This window comes from Rousettus aegyptiacus, unplaced genomic scaffold, assembly GCF_014176215.1.
Source record: "Rousettus aegyptiacus isolate mRouAeg1 unplaced genomic scaffold, mRouAeg1.p scaffold_m13_p_12, whole genome shotgun sequence".
NCBI lineage: Eukaryota > Metazoa > Chordata > Mammalia > Chiroptera > Pteropodidae > Rousettus > Rousettus aegyptiacus.
Genome location: NW_023416287.1, coordinates 10,815,379 through 10,834,964, shown reverse-complemented (window position 1 = coordinate 10,834,964; position 19,586 = coordinate 10,815,379). Strand labels below are relative to the sequence as shown.

General features: G+C 46.6%; 1 protein-coding gene across 2 annotated transcripts in view; it reads left to right on the top strand.

The window, feature by feature from the left end:
* Positions 1–5,129: 5,129 nt before the first annotated feature.
* Positions 5,130–19,586, top strand: part of SYS1 (SYS1 golgi trafficking protein) — a 32,925-nt gene continuing 18,468 nt past the window's right edge. Inside the window, exons 1-4 of one of the 2 annotated variants that reach the window (XM_016152394.2) lie at positions 5,130–5,227; positions 9,385–9,760; positions 9,964–10,202; positions 11,663–11,730. In XM_016152394.2, coding sequence (XP_016007880.1) covers positions 10,041–10,202; positions 11,663–11,730 — 230 coding nt within the window. In that variant the 5' untranslated portion in view covers positions 5,130–5,227; positions 9,385–9,760; positions 9,964–10,040. Of the gene's footprint in view, positions 5,228–9,384; positions 9,761–9,963; positions 10,203–11,662; positions 11,731–12,923; positions 14,124–19,586 lie in introns of those variants that run through there. The other variant, XM_016152393.2, reaches the window with a different exon arrangement.

Sequence of the window (19,586 nt, the reverse complement as noted above, 5' to 3'; positions counted from 1 at the left end):
GATAAAGACATAAAAATATGATATAGGATATAAAGACATATATTCATATACTAGTGTGGTGTGTGTGTGTGTGTGTGTGTGTGTGTGTGTGTGTATCTTTCTAAGGTTGAAGCATGGCTTCAGAGCCAGAATATTTTGGCTTCTGTGGGTATATTATAAATTTATATACTTTATAAGTTGGGAATGACTTCCTCTCTTCCATCGCATCCCTTAATTACTATTAAAGAATGAAAATCTTTTGGGATTTTCAAGAGAGCCTTGACAGTAAAGCAATTTTTTTTCAGCTGTTCTCAAAAGCCTTCCCCAGAATTTGGAAATGAGAAAAACGAATGAATTTCAGTCAGAATAAGAAATCCTTTTGCAAGTCAGATGAGTTTTGCAATCTTTGCTGCCCACAGAATTGAAGGAGGGCCTAATCTCCTTGTCAGCTGATAGATCATTAAAAATAATTTTTGGTGATAGATCACTACGCGATTTTAGTTAATCTGTCGTCACATTGCTATAACAAAACTCCTTTCGGTTCCTACCAGCTTCTTTAAGAAAGGAGGTTTTCTCAGCACTTACAGCCAGTGGTGTGCTGATAAATGTTTAACAAGGAGGGGAGAAAGGCGGGAAGTGCTAATGTATACCATTTGCAGATTTCTGTGATGTAAGTACTCCCACGTAGCTGAATTCAAGCTCCCAACATGATGTCACTGAACGTGGAGTTGGTTAGAGCAGGATTTCTACCATAGAGACACAATATGTGCAAATAATACCAAGAGTATAGACAACAGTAAAATGTGGGAAAATAATTAGAAAATTCTGAGTTTTGAGTACTTATGTCTTTTGGTTTTTATATAGTTTATTTAATTGTAAGTTTGTAGAATTTAATTTTTAGTAATAGTTATTTTTAAAATTCCTAAAACTTGAACCAGTACAACCTGGCTTTGGCACATCACTGCTCTACAGCTATAAAAAATAAAAAATAGCAATAAAATTATGGCTAAAACCTATCTCATTCTTGCACAAACAATATTCATCCAGGAGTATGTGAGGAGGGAAATTACCCAGTATCATTTTTTCTGTTTAGTAATAATTTATCAGGATTTGTAGGACTGATTTCACAAGTGTATGTATATGTCAAATTGTAAACTTTAAATATGTATAGTTCATTTTATGTCAGTTGTATCTCAAAGTGTTAAAAAATTTTTGTAGGACTTTAAAAAATGTAATGTATTTACATAGTTTTAATTGATTGCATTTTTATGATAATTGTAATAATAGAAAAATTTAATACCTAGTCTTGTGGTCATAGAACATAAAATAATGATCTAATCTGCACATATATAGGCAGAGAGATAGGATAGAGTTATTGATAAGCCATTGAAGCATACAAAATACATTATGATAAAAGTTTGTTGTGGGACACGGAGTGGAAATTTGAGTTTGAGTAGAAAAAGGAATGACGTAAAAATTCTGACTGTTACAGAAGGGCCTCTGCTCATGTATTTTTTAAATGGATGGTTGTAAGTATCAAATTACTAGGGTATTTAATTAACTGGATACATTTAAAAGAATGATGTAACTATTTATTTTTAAGTGTATTACAATGTGTCAGAAATCACAACCTTTGTAGCTATATAAACTTTGGATGAAAAAGGTTAGCTGTCAACTAAAAAGTGTGCCAGGAAGTACGCAGTTTTCAGTAATCACTTAAAGAATAAACTAGCAAAAAAAGACTGAACACTGGTACTTGAAATAGTGCGAGCTCTTCTATAAAACTATCCCAACCCCCTGAAATTAAGAAATTTAACTTCTGAGAATCTCTCTGAAGAGTTGCAATATGTTTGAGTACAGTTATTTGTGGATTTGTGGGGTTTTAACCTGTGCTCCTTGGATCAGGGACAAAGGGTACATGGCTGGTCACTACTTTAGTAGGGTGTGTGTCTCTATGTAAATATTTCTGAAGCAAGAAATTTCAGATTCTCTCTTTAGAACCACAAAGAAGTCCTTACCTCCCTCCAAAGGGTTTTAAAAACAATTTGACCAGATCCTGAGGCCCTTTAAAAAGTTCTAATAGTTTTCTTCTTTGGTTCCCAAAAAACAAAATGCAGTAGGCAAAGGTTTGTAGAATTGAACAGAAACCCTCGATTCCCTGCCTGAGACCAAAGTAAACAAACAAGCAAGCAAACAAACAAAAAGCCAAACAAACAAACAAAACCCACACAGGTTTAGTCAAGAAGTTCTTAACTAACATCCTGGTTCTAGCACTTGCCAGTTGGAGGAAAGTTTGAGAGTCACTTTGCTCCTTGGTAAAATAGGGAGGGATAAAAGACCTACCTCTTGGGGTGATTAGGAGGATGGAATAAGGTGAAGTTCTAGGTGCATAGTTTATGCTTCCCCGCCCATGTTGGTTCCCCTACTCTTCCTTATCTTCTACCCCTGAGATGGAGTGAGTCTGGGGGATAGCCTCCCTCCAACTTCCTTTCAAGCAGAGAAGTGATTCAGAGTCAACAGGCACCCGCCTCGCACACAGCTCAGAGAGGAGCCAAGACTAGGCCTAGACAGGAGCTGCCCTGTCCTTTCTCCCCAGGCCTCCTAAGCCAGAGTTAACCGAGGTTGGGTACACAGCTGGAGCATCCAGAGACACCCAGCTCAAGAAGCTACAACTGATCCTGTCCAATGCCTCCTCCCTGCTAGAAGCCTTCTCAAACCCCTCACCTCTCCAGCTAGTTCTCATCTGTCCCTCCCCTGAGACCTCTAGTACGCCATCTGTCCCTCCCCTTGGGCAGACATCTTGTTCTCACTGATGTTAGAGTTAGAGGTTAGGAGCACAGGCTTCAGGGTCAGAAAGATCTGGGCTGTCACCTGGCTGTGCAACCTGGGGCAGGACCTCTTACCACTCTGTGCCTCGGTTTCCTCATTTGTAACTTGGGAGTCACTGTAGTTATATCATGAGCGTGGACAGTATGGCGCTTAGCACAGTACCTAGCACGGAAATGTTATCTGTTTTTTTATCATTACAGAGGTCTCTCTCTGAGTCTTAAGTTATCCCCCCTCCCCAACGGCTCCTCACAGAAAGCAAATAACAGGTAATCATGTCGCTATTTTCGGAACAGCTGAGAGGAGGGGCGTGGGACTCTCTCTCCCAGAAGGGCACCAACCCTCTCCAGTTTTCTTTGCCATGCAAATCTCTCTCCAGTTCCTGATAATGACAGCCTGGATCTTTCAGAGGCCATGGAAAGTCCAGCCACTGCCTTGCATAACCGCAGAAACTGGGAACATTGGGTTCAGAAGGACCCTCCCAAACCTCTCAATCTAGCAGATAGGAAAACTCATTGTAAGATAGGCAAACCAAGGCCCACGCGGTGAGTCAGCCACCACTGGAGGTATTTTAAAGAATTCTAAAAACAACACTCACCCCCTCCGATCACTCTTTCTCCTTGCTTTTCTTTACTTTTGCCACAACGCTTTTCTCACCTGATAACACATGTTTATTGTTTTACTTGTGTATCGTCCATTCCCCTGCCAGACGTAAGCTCCATGAAAGCAGAGACCTTGTCTTGTTCACGGAGGTGTCCTTAGTGCTTTGCTCAAGACCTGTATAGATAACTGGATGAATGCCATTTGGATGTTTGTCCTAAGGCAAACAGAAGTGCATTCATTTGGTCATTTATCCAATAAGCTTTCGATGAACATCGATGTAAGAGGCCTTTTGAAAAATCCTGGTGAGTGAGATGCCATCTTTTCTCTTAAGCAGCTTCCTGACTAGTGAACACTAAAGGACCTACTATACGCCAAGCTCTGGGCCGTCAACTTTATGTGTATCTTCTCTGTGTTACTGCGGTTCTTGTAATGGCAAGAAACCATGTCTCCTTCAGGACTCCTTAAGAAAAAAGGGCTTGGGGTTTTTAGAAGGCTAAGGTAGGGCTAAAGACTAAACCGGAAAGGAAGACGCCAAGCACCGAGATGACTCCAGGGGCTGGCAGACTTCTCTCCAGCTTTTGAAACCTGCGTGGTCTTTATTTGAGGGCATCTCTTCTTCCTGGATGTGCCTCACACTCTTTGACTGACTTACTGGCTCTCTCTTCCATTCTGAATTTGGGGGACAGCCAGCGGCCAGTGGCCTTCACTGTCTCCTAGAGAGCTTTCAGGTCAGATCATTTCTTGGATTAGTAGTTGGCCTAAAGGTGAATATCATCTAGCTTCTAACATACCCTGAGCAGAGGGTATGTTTAGTCAGATGGGAGCGTTGAACATCATCTTCACTCTGACCCTGTGAAGTCAATAGTATTATTTCTATTTTACAGATGAGAAAATAGACTCAGAGAGGAGAAGGGACAACAAAGCTATAACAATGCCGTTCCAGCTAACCCGCAAACCCGTGATTGAGAAATCTGCTGTTTTTGCCATTGAGATTTGGGGGTCATCTGTTATGCAGTAATAGCTGACTACTACAAGATCCAAATCTGGTTTCTTTGATTCACCATGTTGTACCACTGAGTTTATGGCTCTGATTCCTGTTCTCCCCACACACACAATTTTTTTTTTTTTTTTTGAAATGTCCTGCTCCCAAAGGAGCAGAGAGGGAGATACCGGGAAAGAGGTCAAGGTGGAGACAGTGCAACTACCTTCCAGATGCCACAGAACTCAGAATCTGCTCTCTGCAGAGAGCAAACACTGTTGGGGAAACAGAAAGGTAACAGGATAGGGGAGAAAACAACCTTGGTTGAAGCCTGGCTGCTCATCTGATTTATGACACAGGCAATTTATGTCCCGTGTCTTGGGGCTCTGTTTTCTCCTCCGATAAAAGAGGATCATCATGTTATGGCACGAGGCCTGTTACAAACGCTCTGTCTCCTTTGCCTGGCACATCCTCGCCCTGGCTAACTTCACTCATCTTTCAGATTTACTACTTTCATACTACTTCCTCAGAGAGACCTTCCCCCGACGTCAAATTCTGTTCCTGCCCAAATTCTTTGACGTTACTCCCCTCGTAGCCCTCACTACCATTTCTATCTATACAATTATTTGTTTTCTCGCTCTATCGTGTAGATTGGACGCCGCTTGAGGGGAGGAGCCATGTCCATTATGTATACCCAGAAGCCAGCACAGCGCCCTCTACCGAGTAAGAACTCAAAAAAATATTTGTTGGACGAGTGAATGAATGAAGCTGCTCTCCTCTTTGCTTCCCACCCGCCCACTCTGCGTGCCTCCTGGAGGTGTTGTAAGACAACGACGAAGCGTGAGTGGGAAACTCTTGGGCGAGGGCTGATGGCTGGTCTGCACTCCTCCCTCTGTTCACTCAGTTTCTGCCACACTGGCCTCCTCGCTCTCCCTCGGATATGCCCATCTCGTTCTGCCTCAAGACTTTGCACTTGAGTTCCCTCTATCTGGAATGTTCTTCCCAGATATTCAGTTGGCTCCGTCCTTCATTCCAATCAGATCTCTGCTTAAAAATGCCATTTCTTCAGGGAGGTCTTTGCTGACTGCCGTTGTTGAAGTAATTTCTCTCACCGTCCTTGCTCTCTATCCCCTTACCCCATTTTCCTTCATAGCATTCTCACTACTTGATGCTAAATTTTACATTCTTGGTTGACTTGTTTATTGTCTGTCTCCTCCATGTAAACTCTACAAAGTCAGAGTTTTCCTCTTTATTCACTTTATTTGTGTATATCCATATAATCCAGACTGGTTCTTGGTACATAGTAAATGCTCAATGAATTTTATCAAACGACTGAATGAATGATTATGAAAAAGGTGAAGAAAACAGGTTTTTTTCCCTTAAAATAAAGCCCTGAATCCTCTGAGGTCAGAGCAAGGAATAACTTCTAGGGAAGGGCATGACCAGCCATACCCCAGCTATGTCCTGAGTGAGTCACTTCCTTCTCTGAGCCTCAGTTTCCTCATTTGTTAAGTGGGAATATTGTATCTACAATTCACAGGTTTGTTTTAGAAATTAAATGAGAATTTAAGCGAGATAATAAAAGTGTTTGGCACGCAGTAGGTGCTCAGCAAACATTCCTCTCCTAACATGGAGGCACACACGGCCCTTAAAACAGTCTGGGTAACAAGGGGTTCTCAGCCTGGAGGAGAAAACAGGCAGGCGATGAGCTCTCTTCTGTCTCCAGTTTCCCTTCTAATAGAGGAACTTGCTGGCCAGGGCCCAGGATGGTCACCAATGCAGAGGACAGGCAGCCAAATGCTAGCCTCCCACATGCATTGTCCAAAAAGCATGAGTACAGGGTTTCAGTACCTCTCCCTGAGACACGTGTCTCCCTTGAAGAGTTTTCACTGAACATTCCCCAAAAGGGATCATGTGAGCAGGGAGATAAAGCTGCCTAGGGAAGAAAGAAGAGAGGATGGGAAGGAGTTGGAGAATCTTGGGGGTGGGGTTAGGAAGAGAGGGTACCACATTTACTGAGTTCCTCCTACGTGCCAGGCAGTGGGCCTCCTCTTTATGATATCAACCTATTTTTGCTATAAATCTGAGAGATCGGGTATTGCCACTCCCACATTCCAAGAGAAAAAAATAACAATAACTAATATTTTTAACGTTTATATAATGCTGGCGGTGTATCAGGCAGTGGAGTAAACTCACATTTGATCTTCAGGACAGCCCATGACTAGGTATTATTCTGATCCCCATTTTACAGAGGAGAAAACTGAGACTCAGAGTGATAAAGTGACTCTCCCAAGGTCACCCAGAAAGACAGTAGAGACAAGATCTGAATTCAAGCAGGGACCCAAAGCCCATAGGCCCATATGAGGACATTTCCCAAGGGATTTACGGGGGTAGATCTGGAAAGTGATGCCAGTGGCAGTTGTCCTTACTTGCCCATAGTGGGGGCCCAGCGTGGGAGTGATGTAAGTGACCAAGCAATCAGAAGCACTCCTTTCTTCTGCACCCGGGGACAGTTTGTCCCAGCTTGTGGCTGTTTGTCATTCTGTCTCTGACCTAAAGTTTAAAATTACATTCATAAGTTGGAACCACACACTTGGCAGTGAGGGAGAGGTCCTTAGAGATCAGCTCTTCTAGTCCAACCCCCTCACATTACAGATGGAAAAAAAAATCCCTGGGGCCCAAAGAGAGGCATGCACATGGTAAGGTCACAGAGAAATTTTGTCAGAGGAGGAGTTGGTTTGAAGTAAATTACAGATCATCTTGTTCTGTAATTGTCAAATATGGCTGTACCTTTGAATCACGTAGGGAGCTCTTTAAATATACGGATTTATGCTTCTAGAGATGCAGCCTACGGTTTGCAACAAGACCTGGGAACCCGACTGTATGATATGTTCCTTTAGTGATTCGGATGGCACAGGGCCATGGACTGCATTTGGAGGTTGAGTCCTTAACCCCTCTTTCATTTAATAGTTTGGGAGACTAAGAACCAGCATGGAACTTGCCCAAGATCACATGACAAGTCAGTGCAGCCCTAGCTCACGCTTTGTGGTTTGAACCAGAAGCTCATTCTTCATCTCCAGGCTGCCTGTGGTCAAATTCTCAAGATGGAGCGAGGAGGCTGGCTAAGGGAGTTACTGTGGTTTTTATCAGCCCTTGGTTTCCTTGTTGTACCCTAATTAAGACATGGGATGGTGCCCATTTCTGGGGCTTGGAAAGGTGAGAATTTAATAGCTGAAATCCCACAGGAAAAAGGAAACTGCAATAGGCTGTCCTGCTGGCCCCTTGGGGGTTTCCCAGAGGCAAATTCCAAGTTCTAGGAAGACGTCAGACATCAGCACCAGCTATGCAGCCTCAGGCTACCCACTCTTTCCATTTCAGGGGAATGGTTAGGGAATGCCTTCCATCTGTGGGAGGAGGTGGGGTGGAGAAGGTCCAGCTGTGACGTCAGGGGCCTGCTTCCGGAAGAGCCACACATTCCACCACCTGGAAGGAAGACACAGCTGCTTTCCGGAACTAAGTCAAACCTCTCAAGCACTTTTCCTGAGCCTCTCCTCCCATCACTCTTTGATCCCTCACCCCATAGCTACTTGAGCGGTGGGATTTACTCACTGCTTCTTTTCCACTTCCCAGCACTCCACCACTCACTGTCTCCTCCCTTTCTGTCCTTCCTTCTCTCTCTCTCTCTCTCTCTCTCTCTCTCTCTCTCTCTCTCTCTCTCAATTCTGGAATGGTATTTTGGGGTTTGGAGGCAAAGGTCCTGGGTTTGACTCCTCGCTCAGTTTCCTGCGAGCGCTCTAACTTAGGTAGTAGAGTTCCCCTATCCCAAGACTCAGTTTCCACTTTTCAAAAGGAGGATAATATCTTCTTGGATTGTGAGAATGAAATGAGATCACCTAGGTACTTAATAAACAGATGTTTTCTCAGAAACACAAGATCATATGAGTAATATGAAGCTAGAGGGTTTTGAATATATATTTATTGAACCAAATTGAGGTACCTCAAAGAATGGTTGAGCTGGAAAACACATCAGAAATCTTTGGGCCTTAATGACTTTCAAACTGGAATCCAAATGAATGTTTACAGTATTTCCAAATGATAAGAGAAATCATATACTCTTGATAAAGTCTTGTTTCTTTACTTTTGTCTGGAATTATATCAACCAAAGGTGATAATATGGTTATCATAGGCTGTTCAGAAGTTCTGATTGGCAGTTACACGGATCTTGGATAATTTCTTTTTTAAATGGGAAAATAATTAGTGGAGGATAGATTAAATGTTGAAAACATTAATCTGGTTTGATTCCTCATTTCATAAACAGGGAAGCTGAGGTTTAAAGAAGGAAGTGGCTTGCTAGTCACGCAGCTGGTAGACCTGGCTTTGAAACCCAGTTTCTTTTCCTGGAACCAGTTACTTCCTCTCTTTCCATTCTGGAAAGGGGGAACCTAGAATCAATGAAATTGAGGGGTTTTGGTCTGATGAGGCAGGAAGAAAGTGACTCATCGGTTTGCTGTTGCCCTTTCTCTGTTCTTGACTCATTCAGCAAATATTTACTGACTGTTCACACTATTTGAAAACAGTGTGATCATGGAGGCAGGCAGAGTCAGGATCAGCTGCCCCCCCCCATATAAATATATATGGATACATGATAAAACATTCATTGCTCAGTCTTCTAAGTAAGTTGTCTAGGGGCACGGACTGTCTCATTAGCATCCGGTAGGTACAAAATCAATACTGTAGTGTTGGCAACACCTTAAGTCTCATCCTGACTGCCATTAACTCTAAGTCTTTGAGACGGAAAGTATGTTGCTTTCCTTCTCTGACCCTTAATCATCTGAAAAACGCCGACAGTGGCAAGACCTGACAGTTTCGAGCTACCCCAGACTTTACGAGAAAGAAAACACTGGAAATCTAGGCTGCAGATAGTCAACATTTATCGCCTCGTTTATTCCCAAACATCTTTGCCTCGCCCTTGACTTTGCCCCTCTCTTCTCCCCTAGATGCCTTCTTTTTCCTCAAAACTCCCCTCTAGAGGGCACGCAAACTCTACAGTTCTCGTGCCTCACTTCCGATCGTCATCATTCTTCATTTTGCGCATGTGCACACTTCGCTACCCGGCGGCCGGTCCCCTTGATGAGGTGGTTTAGCCGAAGCTTGCACCCACTGCGCCTGCGCAACCTCGGCCCCGCCCCTCCACCGCCGACTCCGGAAACGCTTCTTTCCTGCGCCGCCGCTGCTGCAGCCGCCGTCTCTGGAGCTTTGCCTCTCTAGGCCGGTAGGGCCTCTTCTCCATGGTCCTGTCGGTCAGGACTGTTTCGGGGGCCCGTCGATGAGGCTGGGCCGCGTTCGGATCTTTGAACCGCAAGTCGGTCACGGGTGAGTGGACCCCAAAGGAGTGGGGCAGGGCCCAAGCTACCGGAATGGGCAGGATTTCCCCTCGGCGAATGTGTCTGCCCGTCCCGCCCTCTCCCCAACTCCTGTAATGGGCTCTCCCTCTCGGTCCCAGTCCCTCCTCCCGGACTGGGCGGCGTTGCCATGGTGCCGGTCCGGTGTGTGAGGCCCGGCGTGTGTCCTCGCAGGTGCCGGGGCGGGCTGCAGCCCATGGCGCGGCGGCGCTGATCCAGGCCCCGGCAGTGGCCGGGCCCCGCGGGCCGGCATGGCGGGCCAGTTCCGCAGCTACGTGTGGGACCCGTTGCTGATCCTGTCGCAGATCGTCCTCATGCAGACCGTCTATTACGGCTCCCTGGGCCTATGGCTGGCGCTGGTGGATGGGCTGGTGCGCAGCAGCCCCTCGCTGGACCAGATGTTCGAGGCGGAGGTAAGGCCCGCGGCCCGGCGCGGGTGAGATCTCGGCCTCATCGGGTGGGCTTTGTGGTCCGACACTACTGGGCTCTATACCTGCCTGACTGGGTTATTGCCTTCCTGAGCTTCTGCCCCATCTGTAAAATGTACTGACTGGTAGTAGAGGCAGATTTAGTACAAAGGAAAGGGACTGGATGTTATAACAAACAAGCCTGTGTTCCAGGCAAGCTGATACCTCTTCCTGACGCTCTGAGAAAGTGACATCACTTCTCTGAGCCTCAAGAGTCTCAGGTACTAAATCAGGGAGGAGGATGGATAAAAGAGTACTCAAGGAGGAATAATGGAGACTTCTTGGACTTGAGAATCAGACCTCTCTTTAAGTTCCACTTGCTAGCTGTGTGACTTGGGGCAAACATCACCTTTCTGAACCTCTATTTGTCTTCATGCAAAATCATGAGACCAGAAGCAGATATATTATGGACTGTAGTACAAGGAGCCTGTGCTTTTGATTCAGAAGGGCTAGGTATCCAATCTAGGTTCAAACATACTAGCTGTGGAACTTAGGGTAAGTTTCGTCATCTTTCTGAGCCTGTTTCCTCTTCTAGAAATGGAACAGAATAATCCTCAGCAAAATGTTATGAGCCCCAGAGGGACCTGGGAATATGAAAGTACTTTATAAAGTGTTGTGGAGGCTGAGAGGTGTTTGCATCTGAAAGACAAATGTGGTAATGAGCACTGTTCTGGGATGCATACTTTGTTCCAGCTGCTTATTCTCTGTGCAGCCCTTGGGCAAGTTATTACCTAAAAATAGGTAACAGCAGTAACAACAACAATAACAGTAGCTTTGTGAGATTATTGTGAGATAATGAGATTAGGAACATCAAAGGCCTTTGCAAACTAATGTTCAGTATCTAGTAGTATTGAGTCAAAAGTGGTAGAGATTGCACACCAGTGGGTGCCCAGTAGCCCCATCTTAGGAGCCTCTGTCCTCCTGGGAAGGTCATATGGGAGTTCTGGGCTTTGTTGAAGAACCATCTCATGCATTCAACCTGAATTCTAGACCAGGGGCAGGCAAACCTTATCTTAAAGGGTGAGATAGTAAAGATTTCCTATCAAAAATAGATGCCTGGCTCGTGGTGTCATAGTTTGCTGAACCCTGTTCTAGACCTTGCTCTTGCTGTTTATTTACTGTCTCACTTTGGGTAAGTTACTTAACTTCTGTGAGCTTTTATCCTTTCTTTGTAAGACGAGGGTAACAACCCTTTCCCAGCTGCTGTGAGGGGATCAGACAAGATACCGAAATGGATGATTATAAAAGCACCTTGTTGGAAATGGGCTACTGTACTGACGAAGGGGCACATTGTCTTCTGTGCTCTGGGAAGAATGCTTGTTCCTTAGGAGGCCTGCTGGAGTCCTGGGTTCTGGACTCTGCCAAGTCACTCCTCTAGCATGTTTCCATTTGTGATTCCTCCTCAGATCCTGGGCTTTTCCACCCCTCCAGGCCGGCTCTCCATGATGTCCTTCATCCTCAACGCCCTCACCTGGTGAGTATCACCAATTTTGTTATCCAGCTTCCGGGATCTAAGCACTGGAACTAACTTCCTAAATTTGGACATACGACAGGCTGATACTTGTTCCTGGGGAATGGTGAATCGAAGTGGGTAGCAGAGGCTGATTCTGGGACTGGCTCTATCACAGGGCTTCTTCCATTGCTGTTTGGACTTAACGGGAAAGCTCTTATGTCACTCTGTGCATGCTGCCTGTGGGACAGCTTCTGTCTCAGATCATTTCCCTGATGTGGAATGAGATGAGGAAAGGATTAGACTGGGTATCAGGAGAACTGGGTTCTATCTTTGGTCCCTGTGCCGTTGGCGAAGTTACCGCCCTCCTCTTTGGGCCTCAGGGCTCACAATCTGTACACTATGGGATTTGACTGGGTAAGGTCTGAAGTCACTTATGACCATTGTCTGTCTTTTGAGAGGCAGATGAGCATAGTGATTAGGATCTCAGGCTCTGGAGGCAGTCTCACTTGGCTTTGAATCTCAGCTTTACCACCAGTCCAGGGACTATGGACAAATTAATCTGTCTAAGCCTCAATTTTCTCATCAGTAAAATGAGGCTAATAATATTACTCATCTCTTGGTTGTAAGGATTAAATTGGTTAATTCATGAGGGTACTTAGAGCACTGCCTTGCACAATACTGCTTTTGACCTTACACTGGAGGTTCAAAACTGGTCAGCTGACTTTGACCTAAATTTGGCTCCTGGATATGTTCTGTTTGGCTTACCAGTTGTCAGCTCATGCATGGTGTTTGACACATTTGTTCACTGAGTTGAAAGTCAGAATATTTTATATAAAAAAATCCAGATTTCCAGCTTCTCTTGAAAACTGGGAAAACTGATTCTAGGCCAAACTTCTAGCATGATGATATATATGCTCAGCCGCAAGTGGCTCTTGTCCCCACTTTAGATGGAACATGTGCTTCAGGGTGCCACAATCCTCTTCAATCCCCAGGATTCCCCTGACAATTGCCATTTATCATCAAGCTCGTACTTTTGTTTGTCTACCCCGCCTGACTCAGCCGGGTTACCATAGGCATCTAATTATGTAACCCTTTCTTCATTCTTATCTCGCTCGCTTCTGACCCCTGTGCTGTCATCCTAATTGTCCCCATTCCCCAAAGAACCTAAGGCCAGGACAACCCAGTGACAACTCACTGCTGTCCTCTCCCCACAGTGCCCTGGGCCTGCTGTACTTCATCCGACGAGGGAAGCAGTGTCTGGATTTCACTGTCACTGTCCATTTCTTTCACCTCCTGGGCTGCTGGTTCTACAGCTCCCGTTTCCCTTCGGCGCTGACCTGGTGGCTGGTCCAAGCTGTGTGCATTGCACTCATGGCTGTCATCGGGGAGTACCTGTGCATGCGGACGGAGCTCAAGGAGATCCCCCTCAACTCAGCCCCTAAATCCAGTGTCTAGAATTGGGTCCTTCGGACATTGCTGGGCAATTGCCCTCCCCCCCAACACCTTGGGCTGCTCAGACCTTCCAGATGAGGTCCAGCCCAGGTATGAGAGGAACCCTGGAAATGTGAAGTCTCTGTTGGTGTGGGTGAGATAGTGAGGCCCTGTCAAGAAGGCAAGTAGCAGTCAGGATTACAGCTGCAAGAATGGCCTCTGTCTGCCGAAGCCTTGGTATCTAGGAGGTCAGCAAGGGGACTTCTGTCAGGGTAATAACGGAATTGGAACCATGTTACTCTTGAGCCACCATACCTGTCACCAGCCTGTTATTTTAAAAAAGAAAAAAAAATCAAGGATATCTGATTGGAGCAAACCACTCTTCTGGTCATCTGTCTTACCTCCCTGGGACAGCTGTTACCTTTGCCATGTTGCTGAACCACAGCCATTCTGTTTGGAGAAACACTTGGTGTCTGGATCCATAGCCAAAGAAAACGATGTAGGCGCAAAATTAGGCCGCTGTGAGGGAGAGGATGGCAGATGGAGGCATCAAGCACAAAGAAAATGCACAACTTGTGTCCTGTTACATTCATGTGTGCGTGCGCCCATGAACCCATGATTAATCAACTTCCGGTTTTCTGTGCTGGGTCCCTACCCAGAGAAGAATCCTGGCATCGCTCCCAGTCTAACTCTGGTAATAGAGTCACCGCCTGTTCTCTAGGAATGACCAAGCACCCCAGTTCCCACTGGACCTCAGATCGAGCGATAGTTCTTTTTCCTGACTTACCGGGAAGTGGGAAAGGTATGATGGGTGCCCAGAGATAGGAAGCCCAGCCTTCCAGCTTGACCTGCATTGATAGTGCTAAAGGAGATAAGAATTTGCTGCTAAGATTTTTCTTGTATGGTAGAGTGTCCTCTGTGAGGGGCTTGTAGCTGTCCTACTTATGTACATAAATACAGTATTTTCCACGGTTCTGCCTGTACTTGCTTTGTAATGCCATGGTGAGACTCTTAGAAGCCAGCACAGCCAAGCAAGGGAGCTGTATGGGAAGAATTATTAGGTCACCTTCTCCTTTTCTAGACCCCAGATTATTCTTCCATTTGGTTAAAATACTAAGTGCAGGGAACTCCTATCGCACCCCCTTCACCTGTGCAGCCTTCTGCACTCTGCCTCGGTGAGCCAGCATGATGTCAAGATTCCTCTCCCACTTGCTGGTGATTTCTGAACGTGTCCAGTGCAGTGCACTGGTCTAGACCCACTTCTGCATCGAAACCACCGGTGTTCCTCTTTGGGTCTTCTGGCGTCTGCCCAAGAGAGCTGTCAGTTGTCACCTTTTAGCGTTAGGGCTACACAGATGAGTTTTTTGTCTCCCTGGGAAGCCTTTCTGGATTCCAGGCTTTCAGCTTTCCAGGGTAGGGAGTCAAGGCTGACAGGAGGAAGGTTTAAGAGTGAATGTGCCTGGGCGGAGGCTGGGGAAAGTGCTGGGGTGAGGCACCTCAGGAACTCAGGGTGCTCTGACTAAGATGGAAGGAAGCAGCTTGGTAATGGGACTCTAATCCTGGCTGCAGGGTCCAGGAGACAGACCAGCTGAGATGACTTCCCCTAGGTCAGTGGATTTCCCCCCAGACACCACACTCCAAAGGCATCACAGCGCTCATCATGTGGCTGCCGTCTCCCTCGGTCACTGTAGCTGTGTTGGCACACCACTTTGGGAGTTTCCTTTAAAACTTGTGCTGTTCTGCATATTTCCTGTAGAGACAGATCTTTGCCCCTTGAGTATTCATTTGATTTTTGGAAACTACCAAACGTCAGGGGAGCCAATTAAAAAATAATAACAAGCATAGTGACTGAGTTGGACAATAGTCGAGGGTCAAAAATGTGACCTTAATGAGATTTTTTTGATGTGTAAAGTAACCAATATCTAATAACAAATAAAACCAATAGCTAGAGGCTAGTTTCAGAGAGAACTGGGCAATGGCAGTGACATGTCAGTTTAGTAATAAATAACATCTAGTGAGTTCTTAATAGATGTTCAGCCATTTGCTAAGTGGTTTACATCTTGCACACTTAGTCTTCACAACAACCTTCTGAAGTAGAAAATAGCTGTATCTTCCAGGTGAGGGACTATAAGGAATTTGCTCAAGGTTACATGTTAGGAGCTGGCAGAGCCAGGATTTGGGCTCCAGTAATGACATTAATAAACTCATTCTGAAGACATTAATAGTTAAGGATGTATTAGTTTTTATTGGTTAAATAGTCTATCACCTTATACTTTCACATCCTACTATACTTTTAAAAATATTAAGGATGTATAGTGCTTTATAAACATTACAAGCTTTCTGAGAAGAACTGACAGTACATTAAATATGGTGACAGATTTCCAAGTGAATGGAGGAATGTAGGAAATGTTTTTATTTCCAGAGGATAAAGGAAAGTTCCCTCCCCCCCACTACCGAGTTGGTGTATCTTTTGACTGACTAATCAGTGGGTCTGAAGTCTGGACCTCCCTTCATCCCGTCTGTTAACTGAACTCCAGCAGTCTGGAGAGTCCGTAGGTGGTGCTCGGATAGTTTATAACCCAGAAGGAGAATGGGAAAGGAGAAAAAGATATGTAGTTTCGAGGTTTCCTTTAACCCCTAGTTCTAGGCAGCCCTGTCAGATCAGAGCCTAATGGAGCCAGAATGGCAGCCAGTAGACACTGGGGGATGGGAAGCTCCAGGTCCCCATGAGTGATAGGGGTGCACAGCACAAATAGGCACCCCTGGAAGTGGAGTTTCTTAGACCTTAGACTCTTCAGTGACTCCTAGATCAGGGTAGCTTCCCTCTGGCAGTCCCAGAGGGCAGTGTGCAGGCCAGGAACCCCTGGCAGTATTTGTAGCCCAAGGACCACAGAGCCTCAGGGGCTGGGGGAGGAGGAGTGGATTCAAGGCACAAGAGAGGCCTTCGGAGAGGGAATTAAAAAGCACCGTCATGCTTGAGGATTTTTAAGGAAAGTAGCAAAGGGAGGTGTAACTGCATTGAGATGAGGGGGTAGAGGGAGCTGAGATTTTCAGTCCCTCACCTGACACTACCTGGGCATGTCAGAATTCTGGAAGTCTAATGATAGAAGGCTTTAGAGAGCTGCAGTGGAGTGCAAAGTTAAGTCCTGGAGCCCTGTTACTAGCTGTAAGACCTTGGATAAGCTACTCAACCTCCTCCTTCGGTTTCCTCATTCATCAGCTGAGGAGAATAATAGTACCTGGTGAGGATTCAATGAGATGTCACGTGTAAAGCACTTAGTGCTGGGCCTGGCACATAGGAAGTGAACCATAAATCGAAGCAGTTCCAGTTATTGGGCCACCACCACCCTCATTTTACAGAGGAATCCTGTTAGATTGAGAGACAGGCTTGCCTGTGACCTAGGTACAGCTAGCAAGTTTTGAGCTCCTATGTGCCTTGCACTGCAAAGTGATTCATATACTCAATACAATGAGATAGCCACCATTATTTTCCTCATTTTGAAGACAAATTGGGGCTAAGGAATAAATAACTTTCCCTGATATCACACAGCTGATAAGCTAGGCAATGTCTGCCTCCACAGCCTCACCTCATCTTTTCGGGTTCCAATCACGTTTGAGTGGTACATGATCCAGACAGGGAGAGAAAAAGTGTCTCAGGAATCCAGACACCATTTTAGTAAAAGGTGGTGAATGTGAACAAAGGATTGTTTGATTAACAAACATCTAGTTCCCCTTAGTGGGCAATTAGGCAGCTAGCTGCTCATAAGCGAGATACAGAGCCAGTACCTGCCTTGGGGCTTTATTATGATGCATGGCCAGGGTGGAGGCATGGAGAAAAGGCCAAACATTTCAATATCCTACAAACTGGCTTCACCTACATCAAGCCTGATTTGCTCAAAGCCCCCTAGAATGGATAATAGTATCCCTATTTAATAAACAGATGAAATTGACTCAGAGGTCATGTGCCTTATTACAATCACTCAGATACTTTAAAGGCCTCCCGCTTCTCACCAACTGTTAGGGAGCCATTTCTGGGGTGGTCTCTGATCTCTGATATCTGTTACAGCCTCCTTCTGCCCAAATCAGGATCTGAGCCTGGAAGAGGAGCCTCAGATTGAGAGTATAGTGGAGAGACCCTAGTGTGGGATTGTAGGAGGCAGGTTGCCTGAGGACCAAGTGCCAGTGCAGGTGGGGATGAGCCTGGAAGAAGTGCATGCCAGGAGTCAGTCACGTGGGGCCTGGATCTTTGCTCCCCACGCTGTGCCGTGGCCACGTTGGATCCCAGACTGGGCACGCAGGCTCCCTCCTGTCTACTCCACTCTATGGGATTCCGGGTGGGCTGCCGGGGCCCAGCCCAGACTCCCTAGAGGGCAAAGCAGAAACTGCCAATCTTTCTGACCCTCTTTTGGGGTCCCTTGGACAGGCTCCCGTGAAGAATAGTGTGGGGGTGGGGGTCTCCCAACAGCATTATTTTGGTTGGGAGCGCGCTACTCTGCCCGCCTGCTGATAGCCTGCTGATAGCGCGCTCTCAGGACAGAAGTTCATGCGACAGTGGAATGATGGAATGGAAAGTGCCTGGGAGGAAAGATCAATAGCGGTTACTTTCGAAGCTCGATGGGATTGGTGACGTTCAGCGAGGAAACAGAAATAGAGACTCAGGCACTGGGCTGGGGTGGAAACTGAGCGGAAGACAGCTTGAAGTGGAGGTTACTGGGGTTGCACGGAAGAGGACGGGGTGAGGGATTCACGCGAGGTAGGGCAGCAGCGCGACAGGAAGGCGGTGCGGCGGCGAGGTGCGGCGCGGCGCAGGGCTGCCCCACCCAGACTGAGCAGTCCCGCTCCAGGGACCCCGCCCAGGCTGTCCGCACCGCCCCAAGGGAAATGCGTTCCATTTTCTGCAGGCGAGGGCCCGCCGGATGCTCAGTCACGGTGCCGAGCACCAGTGGGGAGGAGGGGTGCGAGCGGGCGGGTTCATGGGGGATCCCCTCCAATACTCCCTCTCCCCCAGTCTGGGGAATTCTCCATCGCTGGCTCCTGTGGGTGGGGCGGGTTGGGGGCTCTGCACCCCTGGATGGCTGCTTTCCCCAGGACACCCGCTCTGCTCAGTCTGCCTCTGGAGGAATTCAGAGAGGATTTTAGTCTTCGTCCGGAGAAAGCCCGGGCTTTCCTCCCACGACTGCATATTCAGGGCCCTATGGTTTCTACAGAGGATGACCCCGACGGGGAGGGTGAACCAAGGCTTGGAGTTGGATGATGGACGCGCCATGTCACATGGGAGCAGTAGGGGCACAGTACCAGCTTCCCCCCTGACTCGGTGCTTTCCGTGACTAAGGTGGGGCCCAGCAACACCCATTTATTGACACCCGGGGCTGTGATAACCAGGGTGCAATGCACGTGCCTGACGTGCTGGAAGCTCCGTTGGAACTTTCTGCTTTCTTGGGAAAAGGAAATGGGAGCAGCCAGGAGACCTAGATTAGCGTTCTTGCTTCACCGCTCCCAGGGGTGTGAGCCTGGGCAAGTACTTCCCATCTCACACCGCGGTTTCCTCCTCTCCTTGGCTTGCAAGGCCATTATGAGGCACCTGGCACCCAGGACACACCCGAAAAATGTTCTCTTTCTATGACTTCATAGAGTACACTACTCAGGAGGCTAGTTTGTGGAGGTGGGGAGGGGAGCAGCTTGCTGGCTTCTTTGTTCTGGATTCTAGACTGACCCAAGGAGCTGAGGTATGGGGTGGCAGAAACCTAAGGTCGTAATGCACCCTCTCTCCCAGTCTCTGCTGAGGGCCTCCTTCCTCCAGCCTTTCCAGCCCCAGACAGACAGGCAGAGGTAGCGATAGCATTCTTCAGTGCCATAGGGGAGATTTTATTTCTTTTCTTCCAAATTTTCCCATCCAACCTTCCCTTTTAGATGATAGCACGATCTCTGCCCTCTGCTGACACTCCGGCTCCCATCAGCCCACCTGCGAGCAGAGACCTTGGTGTTAGGAGCTAAGGCTGCCTCCAGGGGGCGCTGCCGTCCAGGGCTTGGGGATCGCACTGCGTTGTCTGGCAGGTTGAAGATGAGAGTTTTGTGCAGTGTGAAGAGGAAGCCTCTCTTTTGGCTGGACCCCCAAGCTCATCACTCCCTTCCTTTCTTGGGACCTGAATTCTCTCATGGAGTGGCTGGATATATATATATATATATATATATATATATATATATATATATATATATATATATATATATATAGTTATGCAGCCAAGGAACTTTTGCCAAGGAACTTTTTCAGAGTAAATCTTATTTGAAGCACAAATAAATAAAACAAACGGAGAGTTCATTTGGTCTAATGGGATGGGATGTGCCAGAGCCCTACTTGACCACTCCCCCACTTTTAGAAATTCCTAAACTTGCTTACTCAGATTTCTCTGAGATTCTGAACCATAGTAGTTATGGCCCTTCCTGAG